The 22,392-nt window shown below is 45.9% G+C and overlaps 1 protein-coding gene across 1 annotated transcript; it reads right to left on the reverse strand.

Annotated features, from left to right (window-relative positions):
* Positions 1 to 1,985: 1,985 nt before the first annotated feature.
* TBC1D20 (TBC1 domain family member 20) lies at positions 1,986 to 20,994 on the reverse strand. Its single transcript, XM_032974460.2, has 8 exons — positions 20,493 to 20,994; positions 19,381 to 19,566; positions 18,406 to 18,486; positions 15,478 to 15,664; positions 14,558 to 14,659; positions 14,151 to 14,292; positions 12,570 to 12,754; positions 1,986 to 4,384 (listed from the first exon to the last, which is right to left on the reverse strand). The coding sequence occupies exons 1-8, from the start codon at positions 20,554 to 20,556 to the stop codon at positions 4,117 to 4,119; spliced, it is 1,215 nt and encodes a 404-aa protein (XP_032830351.2). The 5' UTR covers positions 20,557 to 20,994; the 3' UTR covers positions 1,986 to 4,116.
* Between the last annotated feature and the right edge of the window lie 1,398 nt (positions 20,995 to 22,392).

The raw sequence follows: 22,392 nt of genomic DNA on the forward strand, positions 1-22,392 counted from the left end.
CTCGCTGGGCCCCCCATGCCCCCGTCAATCGGGTGACCGCCCCCCCCCGCACCAGCATCCTCTCTGAGGGACATGGCTAGCGACTTGCAGGCACCGCCTAGGGGTTTATTACGAGAGCGCCCCCCACAACACGTCCGTCTGCACTCGCGAACCGCGCTGATTACGCAATATTGTTTAATTCGCCCGGTCCCCCGCTGTTCGAAATTAATTCATTAATCTGCGCTCTTTGCTGCAAGACTCCAAGCCGTGGTGTCAACGCGGCGTGGTTATTGGTTAACTCGCCACCATTGCTACGAATTAATTAATCTACTAAGCCGTTGTGTCAACACGACGCGCGGCTACAGAGCTCCGTGCCGGCTTGTAATTAATTAATGAATCTGCGCTCGCGGACTATACACTCACTGATTTATCTCTGCGATACACTCGCGGCACGGGCGAACGTGTATCTATTTATATATTTTTATATGCGCGCGCGTCGTACACACACTGATTGGAGTCACCCACACACGGCAGTGCGCCAATCGCTGCCCCACCGCTCTTTACCCCTTTTCACAAACACGCACAACGCGTCAACCAACAATCTTGCACCAGGGTTTTATTCCCGGCGTGAATAGCGAACCCTTGCTTATGCCCCCCTCCAGATAGCACCCTCCGGACAGCGCCTAACCTCTTATCACCTACCCTTTGCAATGTGCGACTATCGTCAAGCTAGGGCTGACTGCGAGCTGGGCTGAATCGGCCAACCGAACGTTCACTCACCTCACAGGCACTCTCACGGCGTCACGCGGACACGGTGGGAGCTGGGGAGGATGCTGGCCGCGAAGACATTGCCTGTGCGAGCGTTTGCAGCTGCACCCAGCAAGCGTCACTCGGACGCCGAGGGCGGCTGGTCTACGCCACAACTCCAGAAGAACTCTCCACCAAATTTGCCCTCCTTCCCCTCTCATGTTCTCAAAGCCCGTTAATTCCCGGGTGACATGATGTCATCCTGCGCGTCCAATCGAATGCTTTTTGCGGCCGTTTTTGAGCGCTCTGGCCGTTACGGGTGGGGGGGGGCACTACCCTCCCCCCTTCCATTGTCCTCGCATCCACGTTCCTTATCGCTGACTCACCGGTTTACTCTGGACGTCTGCTCGCCGAATACACACTCGGGGCGCCCGCGGGGATTCCCCCCCCCCGCCTCACTGTTTACGCTGTCCATAGGGCGTCTGCCTTGGGGAAAACCCCCGTGTCGTGTATGCTCCATAGCGGCCGGCCTGTAAAGCTCTATGCCCCCTTTTAGGGGGGCCGCCATGTAATCCGGCTGGGGGGGGGGGTTCGGCCAATCTGGTTCGGGGAAACCGTGGAACATCCCTGCTACGGGGGTCCTCGGGTAAAAATCCATCGTACTAGCTGACCAAACCCCTCGAGACCCTACGGGGGTGCATGTGTTTAGTGGGGGTGAGCGTGCGTTCGTGTGGAGGGGTGTGAGGAGAGAGCAGCGCCGGCCGAGTTGCTCCACTGCCGTGGCACCACAACTGCCTCATTTGGCTGCTATAAATTTCCACAAAGCACTTCGTCTAGCTAATATTTCTGGCTGGGTCACTTCTGAAAAATAACTAATAGCTCAGTGGAGCTTCGCTGGTAAAATCTAATTTGTTTAGTTTCAGTAAATTTTCCTTTAGTAATTTGTTTACCTTTCCTATACTTTGCACTCCAATCGTTTTTTTTGTATTGTCACTTTCTGACCCATCCCGATTGGACGTGTCCAAATGAACTTCAAAGTTTCTATGAAAAAGTGCTTCAAAGCTGATGAGCTATCATTGCGTGGCCAGGTCGCCTCTGAAAAAGAGCTAATAGTTTCGTGGGCTTTACGTGGTAAATAATCTCGTTTAGTTTGTATTTAGGTAAACCATGCACATGAATAAACATTACATTCCTTGCAATTAAAAAAGGACATGGGGAAGTTATTAATCTTGTTCTGGAACAAAGTCTGAGAAACTGAGTGTAGTAAATATTTATTTTACATCAACATATGAAATGGATTTAGGACCAGTCAACTTTGTTTTAAGAATGTAATAATAAAAATACAAACAGGTTTACATTCTCCACTTTATTTTACACCCTTTTTAACGCTGATTTTAAGTTACCAGAACAGGATCCTGTTATTAAAGTCTGACGTTTTTGGTATATATGTTGCAATGTTTTGACTGGTGCTTTAAAATATGTAATTCTTAATAAAATAATTTATAAGTATATTTGCACCCAAATTATATGTTAAATCATGGGGAAAAAAAATAATTATGCATTTTAACACATTTGCATCACAGGGATTCAAATGAAAAGTTCAACACCCCTCAAACACGGGGATCTTTAGTAGGAACTCAGCCTCCCTTCCAAATAGTCATGATTCACGCATGTTTTTTTGGGTTAGGTCGTGTCGGTATATTAATTAGAGCTATAGCCCTCCTCCACCCGACACAGCCACCGAGACGTTGTTGCTCTGCCATCATACCTACACGACTGAACACGTAAAATATATTTATGAATCATTGGTCATGATAGCCGACATATAAAATGAAGCCATTAGTCATGCTGGACAAGGATCTCAATGCAAAACCCTCCTGACACTCGGTGAATTCCACCAAGACAAACTTTAAAAGATAATACCCAATGCAGTGCTATCCACCGCACACACAACGCAGATTGTTCCTGATGAAAGTTATTCTTCACTTTTTTACCCAGGAGAGCTTGGGTCTCAAGACGTTTTCATGAGAGTCCTGCCAAGTTTTCACAGTAGGAGGCGATAATGCTATGTGCAATTCCAATCGATCAATTTTCAGGTATTTTCCAGCATTGAGATGTTTGGGCAACCTAGTTACATTGTATGTAATTATAGCTATGGGAGGAAACCCATGCAGAATAGGGGGAGAACAAACGCCATATGGCAAGGCACCCGAGTAGGGAATCAAATCCCGAGCCATTGCTGTGAGGCATGAGTGTTACCAATGCGCCACCACCCTCCTGCCCATTTCAGAGTTGCCATAGCAGAGTGCAGATGAGTGGATGTGAAAGAACAAGAGGCATCACATTTGTGAAAAATGCCCGTTGGCCATAATAAGTATACATGCCGCAGCAAACTATTTCTAAGAACTGTCTGCAGTAATCCAGGAACTTGTTATCCAAAGGCTAAAGATGGCAATCTAAGGTGGTGGCTACATTAAAAACAATTCCTCAAAGATTTTAGCAGTTACTGCACAGTACAGCATTTCATTAGTTTTTTAAATTGGAATTGCCCTTGTGCTGTGCATGCAGAATTCTCTACTTTAGAATATTCTCAAAACGCGCCATCAAGTGCACTCGCTTTACAACGGAATGATTTGTAAAAGCACGAGGGGATGCACGTGCCATTTATTGAGTGGGAAAAAAGAGACCATGTGAGAATAAAATCTATCCTTTAGAAGATAATTACTTTAATAAAGAATTGGCTTGAGGGCAATGAGCAGCGTACTAGCCACTGCAACTTAAAGAGGCACGATCCATTGGATCATTTATAAAATGATAGCTGGATGAGTTCCTTCATAAAAAAGGCATCCTTCAAACCATGGATAGATAATGTAAAAGACTTACAGTATACATGGAATACATTCAAGACGGGAAGGAATTAGATATTTTTTTCCCTTTAATATGAACTTTTATATTTGAGTGATGAGACTACGTTATCCAAGGCATAGTCTGCATCAAGAAGGGGAATGTCTTAAGACAAAGGTGACTAATCCAAGACTGGCTTTATACACTCAGTTCAGCATTTTCATCTTGCTGCCAAGTGAAAAAAGAGCTTCATAGGTCATTGCATTCCTCCAGTATAAATCAAAATTCTGATTCTGAAAGTCGTGGTTCAGGGTGTGGTGATGAAGCACCGTTATCAGCATCATTCTCCAAGTCTGCATTCCACAGGTGAATCCTATTGTAAATGCTCCAGCTCATGAGTCGCTCTGCGCATTATCCAATTACCAGTGGTGCCGCCGACAGACTTGATGCCAGTGACCTGCCTCATTTCCAAATACAACCACATTCGTCGTAAACGTCCAATCATAAAACGGATCGGATCTGGCACGACGTGCTTCAAGTCGCGGGTCATGGGAAGAGCCGCAGCACAAATTCCGGGGCCCACTCCAGCGCGGTGTTCACCGCGGCGATGGCGGCAGCACCCAGCGTGGCTGTGAGACCCCACACGGCCAGCTTGAGCATGCGACTCGGGCCCTGGACGTCGGCCACGGGGCCCGTGCCCCCCCCCTCCGCTCCCCCCGCAGGTGACGCCGCAGCCCTGCGATGGCGCAGCACATTGTCCGGCCGCTGCTGCGTGGAGGCTAGCTCAAAGTCCTTAAACGTGGAAATGGCAGTGCTGCGGGAGATGGGAGAGAATAACGAAGTTAGCATTAATAAAGGGTTTTCCACAGAATGCACACTGTGGCGCATTGGTTAGTGGCTGACAAGACGGTGGGTGGTTGTTACTCATCTGCCAGTATTTGTAGGTCACCATCTGACTTTTGTAGTTGTACTGCATGTACTCAGGCCTGCATTGTTATACGTGGCCCGGCTGAGCTCTAAAATAGCTTGAGCCACTCAAATTGTTTTCAAAGACTAAATGAGTGGTTCAGCCATGGCTCAGCTCATATAAATCCTGAGCATGGTTGGGACACAGGGGGAAAACACGGTAACACACAAGAAGCTTATGGTCTTGGGAATTAGAGCTGGGACCATGCTCAGAGCCGGTTCAAACCAAGTAAAGCACAGTGATTACATTGTTATGATGGCCTTGGTGAGGAAATCAGTCTTCAGCTCTGGCTCATTGCTTTTAGCTAGCTCACTCAAGCCAGAGCCAAGCCCAAGCTGAGCCAGGGCTGAGCCACAACCAAGATTAGCAGGACTAGGGGCCCTAAAATACAAGATCCCCACTTTCATAAAATACCATGTTGTCTATCTCCCACAACTAAGATGGGTTCTGAAAACTGCAAAACCATCAGCAAGCTAAGCAGCTGCCTGCTCGAATAGCGGACATAAGCATTAGCACAAAAACAGGGGCCAGAGAGGTAGGAACTGGCCTCTCTGTGCTATAAAAAAGGGCCATTATTCGAAACATCACCTCTTAAATACTTACTCTTTGGTTCTTTCGGTAAAGTCACATAGGTATAAAATAAAATAAATCACAACGTTTCGATTGCAACACAAGCAATCATCATAAGGTGGGAAAGCCACAGCTATATTTTTTTCTTGCTGTGGTTTTCCCACCTGATGATTGCTTGTGTTGCAATCGAAACGTCGTGATTTAATTTATTTTATACCTACGTGACTTTCCCAAAAGAACCAAAGAGTATGGATCGCTGCAGTCACGAAAACTTTAAATCTTAATACTTGTAGGACCTCAGTATTATTGACAAGTGTGACGAGTTGTTTGTTAACTTTGGTTGTGCACCACTGCCAATGCAGTATCACCAAATATTTTTTAAGTCTGCAACTAGAAATAATTTACCTAATTTACATATCCCTATCATGTCATACAAAATATTAAATAACATTAAATTAAGGATATCATAAGAACTGTTGAACTATGATAACAGCTTCTGGGTTCTTTCGGTAAAGTATGTCTGGAAATCCGTGATCTGGTTCCGTCTGTATAGATGTAGTTCCAGACATACAGTACCCGGGCGTCTACAAACGAAGTTGCCTCTGTGGTAGCAGCTACATTGGAGAAACCAAACGACAAATCTCGGGCCGCATCCGTGAACATAAAGCAGACTTGAAACACGGTAGGACGAACACCTCAGCCGTGGCAGATCACTGTTATAATTCAGTGGCCCAACATGACATTGACTTCTCCAAGACGGAGGTTCTCTGCAAGCCATCCGGCTATCATGAGAGATTCGTTCATGAGGCTATCCACATATACAAACACAGAGACAATTTCAAGCGAGAAGATGGATTCTGGCTTAGTAACCATTGGAAAGACGTCATAAACCATTTCGGTTCTTGATTGATTGTATTTTACGGTGACTTTCAGACCGCAGTCCATTCGCTGGCACTGCCTATTAGTACCTCATAGTTCATAGTTCATTTATTTGGTATAGCCCTGTGAGCCATTCGGCTCTTGAATCGGGTGCAACTGCAACAAACAAAAACATGAACAAGAAAACATCTTAAAGTGATTATGTGACTGTGCAAACAGAAAATCCAGGAAAAAAAAAACATCAAAATATTCCTGAAATAGCACCGTACACCAACGCTGTGTGCAAAAATGCCAGTGGGATGCAAGTCAAATAACAACAACAACCACAAGACAACTAAGATTAAGGCCATCAGTCTAACTCCGTACCACAATAAACAAAAACATGGCCAAAACAAAAAAAAAACTTTTCGAAATCACCAAAATAAAAGCCATAAATGCAATGTAACAGTGATCATAGGGACTGTGACCGAATTTTTAACAATAAACTACATAAATAAATTATAACACCAAAATCTAGAGCCACATTTTAGGCCACTGAATAGCAGTGGCAGCTAGGGGTGTACAACTCCTCTAGAGCAGTTTTGAGTGAAGATCTCATAGGTAGTGATTCAAGTTGCAGTTTATTGGCAATAGCATTCCAGAACCTGGGGGCATCAATAGCAAAGGCCCTACCTCCAGTTTTTGTATGGCAATAGGGAATGTGAAGCTGGTAAATGAGCGAAGACCTGAGGTCAAATTTGTTCTTTGAAACAGAGAGGAGATCCAGTAGGTAGTCTGCGGAATTTTTTGTAAGTACATCGTGAATAAATAAGATCTGGTGCACAAGCCGTCGAACATTAAGAGATGTTAAGTTTGACCCAATGTAGAGATCACAGTGGTGAGTCCTATATGGGCAGTTCAATGTAAATCTTAAAGCCGAGTGATAGATGGAATCAAGTTTCTTCAGTACAGTACTTGGGGCTGATTTATACACGATGTCACAGTAGTCAAGTAGAGGCAGTATGGTAGCTTTTATCAATTCCAAACGGAACATTGGGGGGAAGCAGTGCTTGTGTCGATACAGAAACCAAATTTTTATTTTTGTCTTTTTAACAATATAAACATGGTGATCTTCAAACTAAGTTTTGAATCCAGGATGACCCCAAGATACTTATAGATCTTGACTTGCTCTATTTGATAATTATTCAAGGAATGTAATTGGGGAAAATAACTTCCTGCTTTAGTCCCGGTGAGAAGCATAGCACCTTGGTTTTGGAGTTATTCAGGACTAGTTTAAGAGAAACTAGCTGATGTTGTCGTTTGTTGAAATCACCCTGGAGCTTAGCAATCACGTCATCCGGAGAGCGGCCAGCAGTAATCAGTATCGTGTCATCTGCAAAAAGATTTACCCTGGAATGATCCAGGTCAGTGCCCAAGTCATTGACATAAAGAGAGAACAAGAGGGGGCCGAGGATGGAACCCTGTGGAACCCCTTTTGTTATCTTAACACTGTTTGACCTCCAACCATCTGTGAATACAGTTTGGGTGCAAGAAAAGAGGTAATTTTTTAACCATTGCACTGTTCTCGGAAAAACCGAGGCAACTTAGTTTACTAAGCAGGGTGTTGTGGTCTACTGTATCAAAAGCTTTGGACAGGTCAAGAAAAAGACAGGCACAGTACTGCTTATTATCAAGGCTATTGTAAATTTGATTCAGAGTCTAATGCAGCAGATGTGGTGCTGTATTTTTTTCGGAACCCAGATTGTTTTAGATGTAGTAGATTGTTGGTGGACAGGAAACTGCTAATTTGGTAGTTCAATAATTTTTCAAAAATTTTCATCAATGGGGACAAAATTGAGATAGGTTGGTAGTTAATGGGATCATCTTTAGGGCCCCCTTTGTGAAGTGGACGGACATAGGAATGTTTCCATTCTAGAGGAACTGATGCTTCTATGATGGACATGTTGAAAATATGGGCTATAGGTTTGTATATTAGGTGATCAACAGTTAGTAGAGCAAAGACGGGAAAACTATATGCTCCGGTAGAGGAGGACTCTTTGAGGTAGGACAGTTGTTTCAGAACATTACTTTCGTGGATTGGTTGGAAACTAAATTCGTTTAATGTATGGACAGGGGTGTAGGAATTTGCAGGAGCAGGGGTGACTCCCAACACATTATCAAAAAGATTACCAGCTTCAGAAAAATGAAGGTTAAAATTGTCAACTATTTTTTTGGGATCTGAAAAATATTCCCCATTTCGGTTAAGCTCAATGGGCAGATTTTCTGTTTTGGATGCCTTTTCGATAGATTTGATTGTTTTCCAAAAAAATCCTGGCATTTCCATGTGATTTCAGTAGAGTGGAGGAAAAGTAGGGATTTTTTTGCATGCCGTATTTTTTTACGCATCTATTCCTTAAAATCCTGTATTCTAGCCAGTCATTTACCAAATTACTTTTCTGAGCACATGCCCAAACCTTGTCCCTAGTTTTCATGAGCTTTGTAATCAAAGGATCATACCATGGTGGGCGGTTGCCTTTAGTTTTAAATCTAACCAACGGAGCATGTATGTTAAGAATTTGGAGAAACGTGTACCTGAAAGTCTCCCAAGCCTTAGTCAGGTTGGGGATATCACAGACCTTATCAATATCCGAGTGAAGCACATCATTTGTAAATGCCTGAGTGCTGAAATGCCTCAAAGAGTGCTTCTCAACAATTTTAGGGGGAGCTTTGGGTCTGGCTGATGATCTCACCCCAAAAATGAAGGAGTGATCACTAAGATTATTACCCAGAACACAAGTCAGTGCGAAATTGTGAGGGGCATTTGTCAATAGGATGTCAAGCAGAGTTGACTGTCCCGGATTTTTTAGGTTGGGTCTTGTGGGGACATTTATTAATTGAAACATTTTAAATTCATCTGTAAAATTTGTGGCCACGGCCGGCGGGTTTAGCCAATTCCAATTTAGATCACCCACTAAAATTATTTCACCTATCACACGACGGTCAATAGTATAGTTTATAGCATTTGTATAATAATAAATAGTATAACAGTGTAATGTTTAACATAATTCATAAGGCAATATATAGTACCGTGATTGTATAGTGAATATACAGCAGTGTGGTATACAGTAGGGTTAATAGAATAATACATAGTGTAATACAAGTCTAATATTTTATAGTCTAAAGTATAGGGTAGTGTATAGTAACGCATTGTATAATTCAAGGGTGGGATTTGTCTATGGATATATTATACAATGTAGTTTAGATTGGAAGGTATAATATTGTATAGTAGTCCAGTTTTTAGCATAGTTATAAACACAACACAGGACAGAGCAGCGCACCGTGGCTGTTTCCTCCTCTTCCCCCCCCTCCTCCGTTCCGAACATAGATGGACTCGTCCGTCTGAACACAAGCGCCTCGTTCTCCGTGGTGTTAATCCGTCATACTAACATCATGCTAATCCCCCAGTTACATGCTAATTTACTGTTGATATTTAAACTGCTGCTAATCCCTCACACCAACATTATGCTTTTCCCCCAGTTACATGCAAATTTATATGTAAACTCCTCTCCCCCCTCCCCTCGTCCGTCTGAACATAGCTCGTCGCTCTCCGTGGTGCTAATCCCTCACACCAACATCATGCTAATCCTCCAGTTACATGCTAAGTTATATGTTAACTCCTTTGTCAAGGCGCTCTGTTCCTCCCACACAGTTTAAAAGAAGCTGTCCATGCTTGGCAGTGTTCACTCAAGCGCTGTCTTCCGGACAGTCCTGTTTCTTCACCTGAGGAAGGCTACTTGTGTTGTGGTCGAAACGTCGTGAGAATTTTATTCTATTATTATTTTTATTATTTTATTCCCATTCTACGTGACTTTACCGAAAGAACCCAGAAGATGAATCCCTACAGTCACGAAAGCTTTAAATCGAAATTTATGATAACAGCGTCATATACTTCAGCAGACACAAGGGTTCTGCCCTATAAGCACATTCCATGGCTCCCATTAAGTAATTAAAACATCAGCAGGAAACTACATCTGTAGCCAGGTTGGTGTTTTATTTAAAAGCATTACAATGCTGTGTTATGGTGACCTTAACAGCTGCACTAACTACCCGAAAACCTGGGGAGTGTTCCCAGCTGCCATTCTATGAAAATGCTCTAAACCACATCTTTAAAAAATCTAGGTCTTTTATCACATTTTTTGTACTTTCTCCTTCACAGCTGTGCCGTCAATCTCACAACGTATTTGAAGTCTGATTTAAAAATTGGTTGAATTGCAGGATTCCAACCCAGGATCCCATCACTAATAGCCTCAGTGGTCCTGTGTGAGCGGATGACCCTTAGGCCTGTATGCTTGTTGATGGCTCGGCTTCAGGCTTGGCCCTGGCTTAAGTGAAGCGGCTTAACCTGAGCCAGCTGTGAGAGCATGATCTCAGCCATACTCAGGATTTCCATGAGCTGAGACTGAACCAAGCCACAGCTGAGCCACTCGTGCATCTTTGGAAGCAATCAAGTGGCTGAAGCCTGAGCCGAGCCATGCTAAAGGCCGACCCAGAGCCGAGCCTCAATCTGCTTCATGCCAACAGTCTGTCATGCTGCCAGATATGGCTGCAAGCTTGGTCGTACATGTTATGTATATCGTTTATTGTTAAATTTGAATAAAAGTTCCTATGGCTACTGTTGTTACATTGTATTTTATAGCTTTATTTTGGTGATTTCAAAAACATATGGTTAAGCCATGTTTCTTGCGGAAGTGCGGAGTTGGCCTGATAACTTTAATCTAAATTGTCTTATGGTTGTTGTTTGTCTTGTATCACACTGGAATTTTTGCACACAGAGTTGTAATACGGTGGGTTTTTTTCTGGAAGATTTGCTGGTTTATCCAGGATGTTTCTGTTGCGCGTCGTCGCTTTAAGATGTTTCTTGTTCATATTTTGTTTGTTGCGGTTGCACCCGACTCAAGAGCCGCATGGCTCACAGGGCTATACCTAATAAATTAAACTTGAAACTGTGGAACCTTGCATCTGCGCTGCTGCGTGTAGGCCATTACAGACAGCAGACCCACATGCTGCACTGCAGCCTTCATTTGGAAATGGCAGATGAGCCACATCCTCATGAGAGGGGAGCCAAGTGATGACAGCAAGGGGTGGGGAAGGCCCATGCCAGGCAAACGGGTGGAGGTCGCCATCAATTGCCGCTACTGGCAAAAGCAGGCAATATCGGGAATGCCACACTTTGAAACGGGAATGTGGCCATGACCGGGTAAAGCAGCTTGGGGACAAAGAGGGCCCAGCACAGGATTCTGGGATCCCCCACAGTACTCATCAGCAGGGTGCTGCTGTCTCACCTACAGCACTCACTTGAGGGCACAGACACGGTGAGAGGTGAAACATTGCTAATAAAATATAGCAGCTCTTTACAAAGGGAGATCTCTCTACAAATGTATGACACTGTTCTTGAGAAAGGGACGCCACTGATGAGTGGGATCTTTGACACCGTGAGTGGCATGGAACAGTAGAAGGGCGTTCTTGTTGCAGAGGTTCAAAGTTCAAAGTTGGTGGCCGTCCTGTCATCTACATATATTTCATAGGAAAAGTTGTGAATGTGTGTCTGTTCAAAATGTTTAGCGTACTTCCTGACATGCAACAAACTGAAAATTTGCCATGTGGGTACTTTCCAGACTGTACACCATGCAAAAATTATTTTTAAAAATATACTTTTTTGGGGGGGGAGAGGTGGGGGAGCTCAATAATGCAGATATGTTTTGCACGGCAAGTGAGCTGTCACGTCAAATCTGTCATGTGACACGCGGATGTGGAAGTGTAACACATTGTAGTGTAGTGGTTAGCGTGCTGCGCTACGAACCCAGCGACCCGAGTTCGATTCCCGCTCACGGCCACCACCGGTGACGATTATTTGAACCGGTCCTGGACCTCCCCTAGGTCGACTAAGCCTCAAACGAATAACTGGTGGAGTGTGTGAACATCGCCACTGGGGAGACAAAGGCGGCCGGGTGTGGTGAATCCAAATCCCGGGCGAAGCCGGGTAGTACAGCTAGTTCCCCATAAAAGACGTGCCATCTGCTTCATGGGGGAAGTTAAAGATGCGCTGATGTCATAAAAAATGAGTAGGCTATTGTGTGCTGGCATCAAGATCCAAATTTGCCAAATATGAATGATTACCCCCAAAATTACTCAATTGGAATTGCAAAGAAATTAATCATTGCCTCCTAGAGGTATAATAGTTCCCATTTGCAAGACAGGTGTGAATTACCTTGTGCCCACAAGGACAGCTGTCACTGGAGGTGCTCAATCAAATCTTTGACATGAGACATGATTGATTTGAAGCTTTCGTGACTGCAGGAATCCATACTCTTTAACTGTTTTGTCTGCCTCAGCAGCAGACCATGCTTTCCCACCTGATGACGGATGCTTGTGTTGCGCCCTAAATGTCGTAATTTATTTTATTTTATACCTACGTGACTTTACCGAAAGAACCAAAAAGTATGAGACATGATGCCATAATCTTACTACGTGTTAAGTGCCCAGAAACACTTCAGCGTAAAGGAGGGCGGTTCTATCAAAAACAACTTATAATGATTATCTTTACCTCTGGTGGAACTGCAGTGATGCCTCCTTGGCCAGTTCTGATGGTGGAAACTGAACAAAGAGGTCACCGGCACGGGAGATCAGAGTCTCATACGGGAGGTCTTGTGGAATCTGTGAGAGCAGGTGGTGTACACTGGGCATGTCGCAGTCACTCGCCAGCACCTCCTCTTCTCGGTGCAACACTATCTACACACACACAAGCACACAAACACCCGTATTCTGAGTCGCGGCTCAGCTCTGGCTTGACCTCTAACATTCAAGCTCAGTTCCGGCTTGAGCTGCACGGTTTGTTTCAAAGATGATATAAATGGCTCAGCCATGGCTCGGCTCAGGCTCAGCGCCATGGAAATCCTGAACGTGGCTGGGACCATGCTCATAGCCGGCTCAAGTGAATCACGCCTTTGAGCCAGCTCGCATGAGGCAGAGCCAAGCCTGAGCCGAGCCGTGACTAATACAGGAAGAAGATTCACTGTTGGAATAATTTTAATCATGGAAAGTGCTTTCTAAAGCAAGCACTGCAAGAGCGGTTATGCTGGCAATATGCATGCCAGGCAACATGTCTCCCCAGCTTTGGTGCAGGTAAACGGCCTAAGGGCTCAGGGTTCAGTGGCTCAATTAGACTGCTCACCCGTACATGTGGATAAGGGCAGCATGATAACAAAAAAGGATGCACACTAGTGTAGATTTGTTCAGCGTAGCACTTAAGTAAATATTGGCTTTAGCAATGAGAAGTTAAACGGGAGGAATCATACATGGGAAGGCACCAAATACCCTTAGTTTAGTGACCTTGAGCACTCCCCAATGTGGAACTGAGCTTAATAATAACAAAAAAAATACATAAAATCATAAATATCATTATAATTCACGTGCTTATTCCACTGGTCACAGTGTGGAGTCTGATAATTTATCATGCTCGCAATGTGATTTGTTTACCCAGGAAAGGCTCATTGAGCTCATTGAGCCTCAACTCCTTTTCAGTAGGGTCCTGCCAAGTTTTTGGAGTAGGGGGCAATATTGTTGCACTATGAAATTCCAATTGCATAATTTACAGGTAATATTTCATCTATGTGTGTCTCTGTGTGTCTCTCTCTCTGTGTCTCTCCCCTATGTGTGTCTCTCTCTCTGTGTGTCTCTCCCTCTGTGTGTGTCTCTCTCTGTGTCTCTCTCTCTGTGTATGTGTCTCTCTCCGTGTCTGTGTTTGTCTCTCTCTCTGTATATGTGTCTCTCTCCGAGGCTTGCATTCATTTATACCTGATGACGGTTGCTTGTATTGCAATCGAAACGTCGTATTCTATTATTTATTTTACTTTCTTTCTACGTGACTTTACCGAAAGAACCAAAGTGTAATATTTCATCATTGGGATGTCTGATCAATACCGGTTACAATGTATGTTTTTTTAGATATGGAAGGAAACCACAGAACCCAAAGGAAATTCATGCAGAACAGGGGGAGAAACTACAAACTCTACACAGCAAGGTGCCCAAGTCAGGAATCGAACCCAGGTCCTTCTTGGTGTGAGGCAAGAGTGTTACCACTGCGCCACCCTGCCGTCCATGTTGAGAGAGGCCATGGCCCGCTCACCACGGCGGCAAAGTAGATGGGCATGAGTGGGTGGCAGGCGAGGAAGAAGTCGTAGAGCCGCACGACGTGGCGGAAGTCGGAGAGCACATGGCCGTACCAAGTGATGAGCCAACTCAGCGCAAATATGGTGCCCACCTCTGCGCTGCTCACACAGACGCAGCATCCAAAGCTGTGGTGTCACTATACGCTGTCAGTTAAGACAAGTCTGTGTCTTACTGACACAATTTGGTTAAATTATTACGTGGCATAACCCAAAAATCAATGATGAATGAATCGAAGTGGAGTCAAGCAATACAAAATGTTGCGGAGATTAAGTAGGAGAAAACAAATTTAAACATTAAACAGCACCAGTGCCCTTGCACTACAGAAACAAGGGCAGGGTGAGAGGCACTGCTGTGGGTCAACACCTTTGCATGAAGTCGTGCAGCTCTGGGTTCACCCTCTCAAGAATGGGCATCAGGTAGTTGAGAATGTGCTTGGTGCTGTCCATAGTCGGGTCCATGAAGTCTCTGAGAGCCACGCGTGGATAAAAGGACACAAGAACAGACTGCTAGACAGGTGCTGAGATCACCTATTAACATGCAATAAGTGCTTTACATCGCATCACATCTCAAATATTTTGAAAGAGCAACTCTGTGGGCAGATATCACGATCTGACACAAGGACACTCAGCACCTGGTCTGCAAACAGGCATTGTTCTGCCAGAAGGGGGTCGATGATTCCTAGGTGCAATTCCAATTGAATAAACTTACGGGGGTACCGGTGAAGTTCAGATATGCCCTAGCAATATGCGTCGCCAACAGTCATACCCACCATGCTGAGATATTAGTATAAATATTGTCAGGTTGTTATTATTATCATCACTGAGTCTCAACTCTTTTTAGGAGGGTCCCACTAGGTTTTTTCAGTTGGGGGCGATGTTGCTCTGTGTAATCCCATACCGGTTACACTTTTTGTTTGAAAAGCTATGGGTTGAAACCAGAAAACCCAGACAAAACCTATGTGGCTTGGGCAATTGTTGGCACCGGTTCTGGGTGCCTTCCTGCTTGTCTGTGGGATCCTGTGCTTTACTCTATGAAAATTGTGCATGTTAAATTATTGTAGCTTTAACTTTAGAGCTGGGGGAGAACATACGGAGAATAGTGCTCAAGCTTGAAGTTGAAGCAAGGCTGCAAGTCGCAAGTGTTCCCACCACTGTGCAACTCTGCCAAACATTATCATGACCAGACATTCCTCCATTCATTTTTCTGAACAAGACATTGAAAGATCCTGTTATTATTATTCGCTATGAGGATGCCTGCTGCTTGTGTCTGGACGCAGAGGCTACCGCAAGTGGTGCGTGGAGAGCTTGTCCACCATGGCGGTGGCCATGTGATCGCCCACCACCAGCAGGAAGGTGACCACGATGTCATGGTAGCCCTGGTAATAGTGCAGCTGCGGATTGCGGCGCAGAACGTGCAGAATAACGTCGATGAGCTGCTCTTGCAGCACGGCTCGCTGGTCGTCCTGCATACCTGCACCAGCCAGGGCACACACACACCCGTTGCTAAAGGAACTACAGGCAAGCCAGGGTTAGGGTGGCGCAATGGTAACACTCGTGCTTCACAGCAACAAAAACCTGGGTTCTATTCCTGACTTGGAAACCTTTCTGTGTGGAGTTTGTATGTTCTCCCTCTGTTCTGCAATGTGTGTGAATCTACGTAAGTGTGTGACAGAGTGTGCGAGTATGGGTGTAAGAGTCTGTGAGTGTGTGTGTGAAAAAATTCTAGAGCTCAAATATTAGTAGAAGTAGCCACCCCTTCTGAATGGTTGGCTGAGTTGCCATTTGTGGTGGAAGTGCGAGGGGCAATCCGAAGTCTGAGACCGGGAAAAGCGCTGGGCAGAGAATCTTACAAGTGAAATGCTGAGGGAGGGTGGCATCTGTGTGCAGACTGCCCTACATAACATCATCACAACTGTCTGGACAACAGGACAGAGATTTTTTAACGGATGCCGCGATGGTCCCCATCTTTAAGAAGGGGGACTGCACAGATTGTAGCAACTACAGGGGCATCTCTCTTCTCAGTGTGCCAGGAAAGGTCATGGAAAGGATTATTCAACATCACCTTGCCAGGCACGCTGAGGAGAGGCTTGCGGAGCCCCAATGTGGTTTCAGACCAGGGCGGTCCTGCACAGATGCCCTATTATCTGTCCGTCTGCTACAGCAGAGGTGGAGGGAATTCAAACAAGACCTACATCTCTGCTTTATTGACCTGGTCAAGGCCTATGATACCATCAACAGGCCAGGACTGTGGGCAGGTCTTCGTGCTTTCACAGTCCCTGACTCTGCTCACAACCATTAAGGGCCTTCATCATGATGGTGGGCAGGCCCGGGTAAAGCTTCGAGGCCAGGAGTCGGAGCCATTCCCTGTTCACCTTGAGGTGTGACAGGGATGTCCTCTAGCTCCCACATTATTTAACATCATCATTGATCACATAGTTCGAGAAGCTTTCCATGGCTGTTCCGGAGGAATTTCCATCTGTTACAGATACAATGGGCGGCTGATCGATGCCCAGGTGTGGTCGAAGAATGGCTGCCTATTGGTTAACCATGTTATGTATGCTGATGATCTGGTGATTCCTGCTTACTCAGAGGAGGAGTTGGAGGCGCTGCTGCCGAACCTGGAGTGTGCCACTAAGAGGTCGGGTTTTACCATCAGCCCCTTCAAAACTAAGCACCTGCCTGGGTTGTTTTATGCCACCAAACACTCCACCCCTCAGCTTCCCATTGGTGATGGAGCAGTTGTGGAGAGTTTCCCATACCTGGGCAGTGTGCTTATGACCGGTTCTGGTTTGACAGCAGAGGTCTCACTCCGAATCAGTCGAGCGGCATTATCATTTCATCGGTTATGCAATGGTGTCTGGAAGCTACCTGGCCTGTCGCTCCGCACGAAGTTTTAGGTATTCTCGGCCACAGTCATTCCCTCCCTTCTCTAAGCTTGCGAAATGTGGACCCCTCGGATGGAACATCTGCGGCGGTTAAAAACATTCAGGCTGGTATGCCTACAATCCATCCTGGGCTTAACCAGGATGGATTGTGTGGGGAGCTCACAAATCGTTGAAAGATCTGGACAAAGTCCCATTGGTGAGCTACTCCGGTAGGCAAGACTGTGTTGGCTGGATCACGTAGCCTGCATGACCAGCCACTGCATGCCTAAACAGCTTTTGTTCAGCTGGATAGAGCGGGCTAAACGAGTGCGGCACAGGCTAGATAAGAGATGGAGTGATGTGGTAGAATAGGATGTGGAGCTGAGTGGACTTGCCGATGACTGATACCAGTGGTGTCAAGATCAGCCTCTGTGGAGGAGGCTCGTGAAGGACGCTACTGGGCAGTTGGAGGCAGTCGCCCTCCAACAACAACGGAGGGCAGAGGAGCGATGGTCACAACAACGAGCAGAGCACCGGGCGGCTAAAACACAGAAAGTTGGCACAGTAGGGGGCACAGATGGTGCATTGGCCCAGTCATCTCAGTCAGTCGACCCATGGCACCTGGATCTGCCCTGTGACCTCCTGCCAGCAGGTATTCGACTCTTCACGTGGCCTCAACGTACACATAGCCTGGCACAGGTGCTGTGGTGACGTCACCGCCACTTAGTGGCGAATGCCAGTTGTTGTTGTTGTGTGCTGTGTAAGGTGTATGTTTTATGTTGCACATATGGGGTTGATGGTATATATTGGGTGTTGTATGTGGTGCATGTTACATGTGTGTATCGTATGGAGTGTATGTTGTATGTTGCACGTGATATATTTTGCTGGTGTAGTATGTTGCTCGTGTAGTGTATGTTGCATGTGGTGTGTGTGTGGTGTAGTAGATGTGGTATATTGTTTGAGTGGTGTATATTATGTATGTGGTGTATGGCTGTATTTTGTTTGTTGCGTGTGGTAGGTGTTGTGTGTTGTGGCGGTAGTGCAATGGTTAGCGCACTGCGCTACGAACCCAGCAACCCATGTTCGATTCCCACTCAGGGCCAACATCAGTGACATTTATCTGAATTGGTCCTGGGCCTACGCTAGGTCGACTCAGCCTCAAATGAGTACCTGGTATGATGTGTAAACATCACCACTGGGGAGAAAAAGGTGGCCAGGCGTGGTGTTGGTCACCCAACCCCTCGTGTGCCATGCTGGCTTTCAAAGGTGCTCGCTCACAGCGCTTGCCCCAACAGTCTGTTAAGGCTATACGGGGGATCTTTGTTTTTGTGCTGTGGCGCATCCTTACCTGCAGGGAACCTGCGCAGAGATCTCCGCACGTCCAGCAAGACCTGGTTGTAGTCCTTGTTGTTCTCACGTAGGTCCTTGCCTGCAAGGAAGAGCGCAAGCACATTTTTTTACAAATGATAACTCAAGCACAAGAGTTTGGGGCAGTGACCCAGCTCAGCACTAGCACATTCGTTGTTGATTGCAGAGGTTTGCGGTTTGATTCCGGCAGACCACGCCGGTTATTACTGCAAGTGTATTAACCATAACATACTACTATGTGCCATCTGTTTCACAGTGGACATTTGAGATCCCATGACGTCTTTCGAAAAGAGTAGGCCATTGTGTGCCAATCATGGTCTACATCTTCCAATTTTGAAAAAAACGACAATGCCAATTACTCGTGAGAATATACACAGCAACATTATACCTAACTGTGAAGCTACTGAAGACGGTATGCAACATAGCACCTTCCTTCGTGATAGCTGAGCACTAGAAGAATGGCGCAAATACAAAATGTTATGCATTATTATAGTATCTTTGGACGCTGCAGACTCATAGCAGGTAATGGAGGGTAAACTGTGATTAACCATGAAAAGCCATTGCAAATGCAAAAATAAACCAAAATACATAAAAAAATTGACAGAATGTTGAATCAAACCTTTTATTCCGTCTCTTGTAGCACTCATGACAGAAATGCGGTGTCTAACCCATCTGGTAAATACATCTACAACCTTCTTTGGTTCTTTCGGTAAAGTCACGTAGAATGAGAATAAAATAATAAATTGATAAAATAAAATAACACAATAATATTCTCACGACGTTTCGGCCACAACACAAGCGGCCTTCATCAGGTGAAGGGACGAGACTGTCTGGTGATCGCTAACAGCACTTTACCCACCAGTCTGTTAAGACTATACTGTATGGGGGATATTTGTGTGGGGACAAAGCGTTGGTGGGGGACAGTGCGTGGGGTGTGTGGATGTGTGGTGGGCACCTGGCGTGAGGGGCAATGCGTGGGCGTCGATGGAGAGCAGTTTGGGCCACACGTCGCGACGCAGCTCGTTGGTGAGAAGGCCACCCTCGCTGATGGCCGAGCGGCGCAGGGCGGCCACGTCGACGGGATCGCACGCCAGCGCCTTACGCACTTCGACCAGCTTGCGGCGCCGCTTCGACTCGGCATCTGGAATCACGCAGCAGCAGCACTGACTGCCGACAAACTGCGGTGTTCCGCCACTAGTGGTCACAGTGACTGAGAAATAATAACTTAACATCCGAAATTTCAATGTTGACCTTATGGCTTGTACATTAAATCCCTATGACCATCGGAAAGTACAAATATTATTACTATGCTGGTTTACCCGGTAGAGCCTCGCTTAACCTCAAGACGATTTTTCAGGAGGCTCCTGCCAATTTTTTTTTCCTATTGAGGGGTGATGTTGCTTTTACGTAAATTTTATAGGCGAAAGCGGCAATTGCGGGAAGTGGCAGAGATGTGATTGGAGAGCGAGAAGTTGAATATGATACCGAGGTTGCGTGCAGAGAGAGGAGTGAGGGAGAAGGGAGGGAATGAGATGTTAGGAAAGGGCGGAGAGGCACTCGGGACAGTAATCGAACCCAGGAAAGTATTACCATTCATTGCGCAATCTTGTTGCCCAAGGGCGTGATTATTTCATTTACAAATCAACGGAATCAAATCTCATTCAACTCTATAACATTTATTTCAGTCTATAAAGCGTATAAATACCAAAATCATTTCAAGGCGTCGTCATACAGCAGCGAAACAAAAACAGTGTTGGCCAGATTGCGCGGCAGTGCAAGGTACTCGGCGCACTGTCGCTGGATAATAGAAGCACGTTCACTAGGAGCTAACAATGCAAATCAAGTATGAATGCGTAAAAGATGGGGGTGATGATGGTGTCATGGTGATGGTGGAAATGATAGTGGTGGTGTGATTGGGGGATGAGGTTGATTTTGAGGTGTGCCTGGCTCGTCGCTGACCGAGTCTAACTCAGAAAGTCTCCGAGTCTGGCTCAATTAGTTTCTGATTGAGTCTAGTTTAATGAGCCTTTGAGTGTGGCTCGGCGACTCTCTGAGTGGCTTACGAACCTTGTTTCCTCACCGCCGGTGGGAGGCCCCGAGCTGCCCCGTTCTTCGTCTGTTTTGTGCTCATTGGAGGCCCGTCGAGTGCTGCCGAGGTTGGTGGTAAAGGGGTAGGAAGAGGGCTGGTGGGGGGTTGATGAGAGGGGGATGAGAGGTTGTTGAAGGGAGAGTGGTGAGATGGCGTGGACAAGAGCGGTCGGGTCCGGCTCCGCGGCCCTCAAAACGGCTCTGGCGCCGCGGACCCCAGGCGGTCACGCTAGGCAAAACGTGGGCTCCGTCAAGGCCTGGGTGTCCCTGGCCTCATCGTGTAGCGCAGCTCCCAAGGGATCTGCAGCTGGCGGTGCCCATACAGAGGGGGAGCTGCGGCGAAGAGTGCGCAGCGGTAGCTGGGTGAGAGAGTTCGCGGTGCGCGGCAGCGTTCCCACCGCCACTACTCGGCACAAGCGAGCGGGCCGCGCGCGTCACGTGACGCGACTGGAGCGAGGGGGAGCGGCGCGTAGCCCCCCCCCCCACGCATGACGCATCTGCCCGTGGTGACGCCGCATTTGTGCATTGACACACCTACTACTAACATTATCATCACTTAGTTTAACACGGAGGCTTTCGCGACGAATATCATCTATCATAGAGGTTTTTTTGGGTTGTTAAAACACGCCACCACCCGACACAGCCAACTAGTAAGGGTTGTCACGTAAACAGAACGTGACAATTCGTCACTAGTACAGCACACCGGTGTGTTGGAGAGCCAAGCCACAACATTTACAATCCGAGTACGCGGTATCGCTAGTAATTACAACTAGCTTCATCAGGCGACAGCCAGATTTGTGGAGAAGTCTTACTGTTTTGTTCCTTATTTAGAGGTGTAGATGTGGTGACCACGCATCTGCGCTCTTGTGCAAAGTGAAGGGGGGATTGCTGAGGCAACGTACATTATGCACTCGCCTTTTGCCCGTCCAAGGACTGGTGTATTTCAGTAAATCTGAAACTTGCAAGCGAAAAGCAGACCACGACGTGATATTCATTGCATCATTTCGTGTGCAATTTGTAACTCCGCGATGACACAGACCTATTTCATTTTAAGGTTATAATCCCTTGTTCATCATGACGTCCTTTTTACTTCGATGTCTCAACAGCGTGACGGCGATCACGTGACGTGAGGGCTCTGCCTGTGACGTGAGGGTTGTCAGTTGACGCTGAGAAGGGGGGAGGAAGCGCCCCCCCCCACCCCCCATGTGGAGTGACGTCCCTGCTCATGATTAAATCTTGACTTAAAGCTTTCGTGACTGCAGGAATTAATATTCTTGGGTCTTTCGGTAAAGTCACGTAGATAGGTTCAAATAAAATAATAAAAAACTACGACGTTTCTTTCGCAACACAAGCAATCGTCATCAACATAGACTCTGTGTGTCTATGTTGTGTGTCTCTCTCTGTGTGTCTCTGTGTTGTCTCTGCTTATGTGTCTGTGTGTCTCCGTGTCTGTGCTTTGTCACCCCCTCTCTGATATTTAGTTCTACCTGGTGACGATTGCTTGTGTTGCAATCGAAACGTCGTATTCTATTATTTTATTTATTTTATTTCTACGTGACTTTACCGAAATAACCAAATAGTAATTCCTACAGTCACGAAAGCCTCAAATAAAGTTTTAATAGGAAGGATGAGGACCTCCTTTGCCAGTACCAAAATATGATAATAGGTTTTCCCCTTTTTTCTGGCAACAAAACAGGTATTGAGATGTTAAAACACCAAACTAAAACCTTTTACAAGGAATCATGTCTGCATTAACCACAATACTTGTGGTCAGAATGCAAACAAAAAGCATACTCCGATAATATATGCATTGTCTTTTTTTTGTCTTTGACAATGCATATAAAAAAGACAATGCATATATTATCGGAGGATGTTTTTT

This window comes from Petromyzon marinus, chromosome 54 (genome assembly GCF_048934315.1).
Source record: "Petromyzon marinus isolate PM22_M1 ecotype Great Lakes invasive population chromosome 54, UKy_Petmar_22M1.pri1.0, whole genome shotgun sequence".
Lineage (NCBI taxonomy): Eukaryota > Metazoa > Chordata > Hyperoartia > Petromyzontiformes > Petromyzontidae > Petromyzon > Petromyzon marinus.

Excerpts from the sequence above, each read along its gene's own strand:
- TBC1D20 (XM_032974460.2), bottom strand. The coding sequence starts at position 20,556 with ATGAGCACAAAACAGACGAAGAACGGGGCAGCTCGGGGCCTCCCACCG. Across the intron at positions 14,293-14,557 it reads CTGCACGACTTCATGCAAAG|CGCAGAGGTGGGCACCATAT; the intron begins GTGTTGACCCAC and ends CTGTGTGAGCAG. Across the intron at positions 12,755-14,150 it reads CCATCTACTTTGCCGCCGTG|ATAGTGTTGCACCGAGAAGA; the intron begins GTGAGCGGGCCA and ends GTGTGTGTGTAG.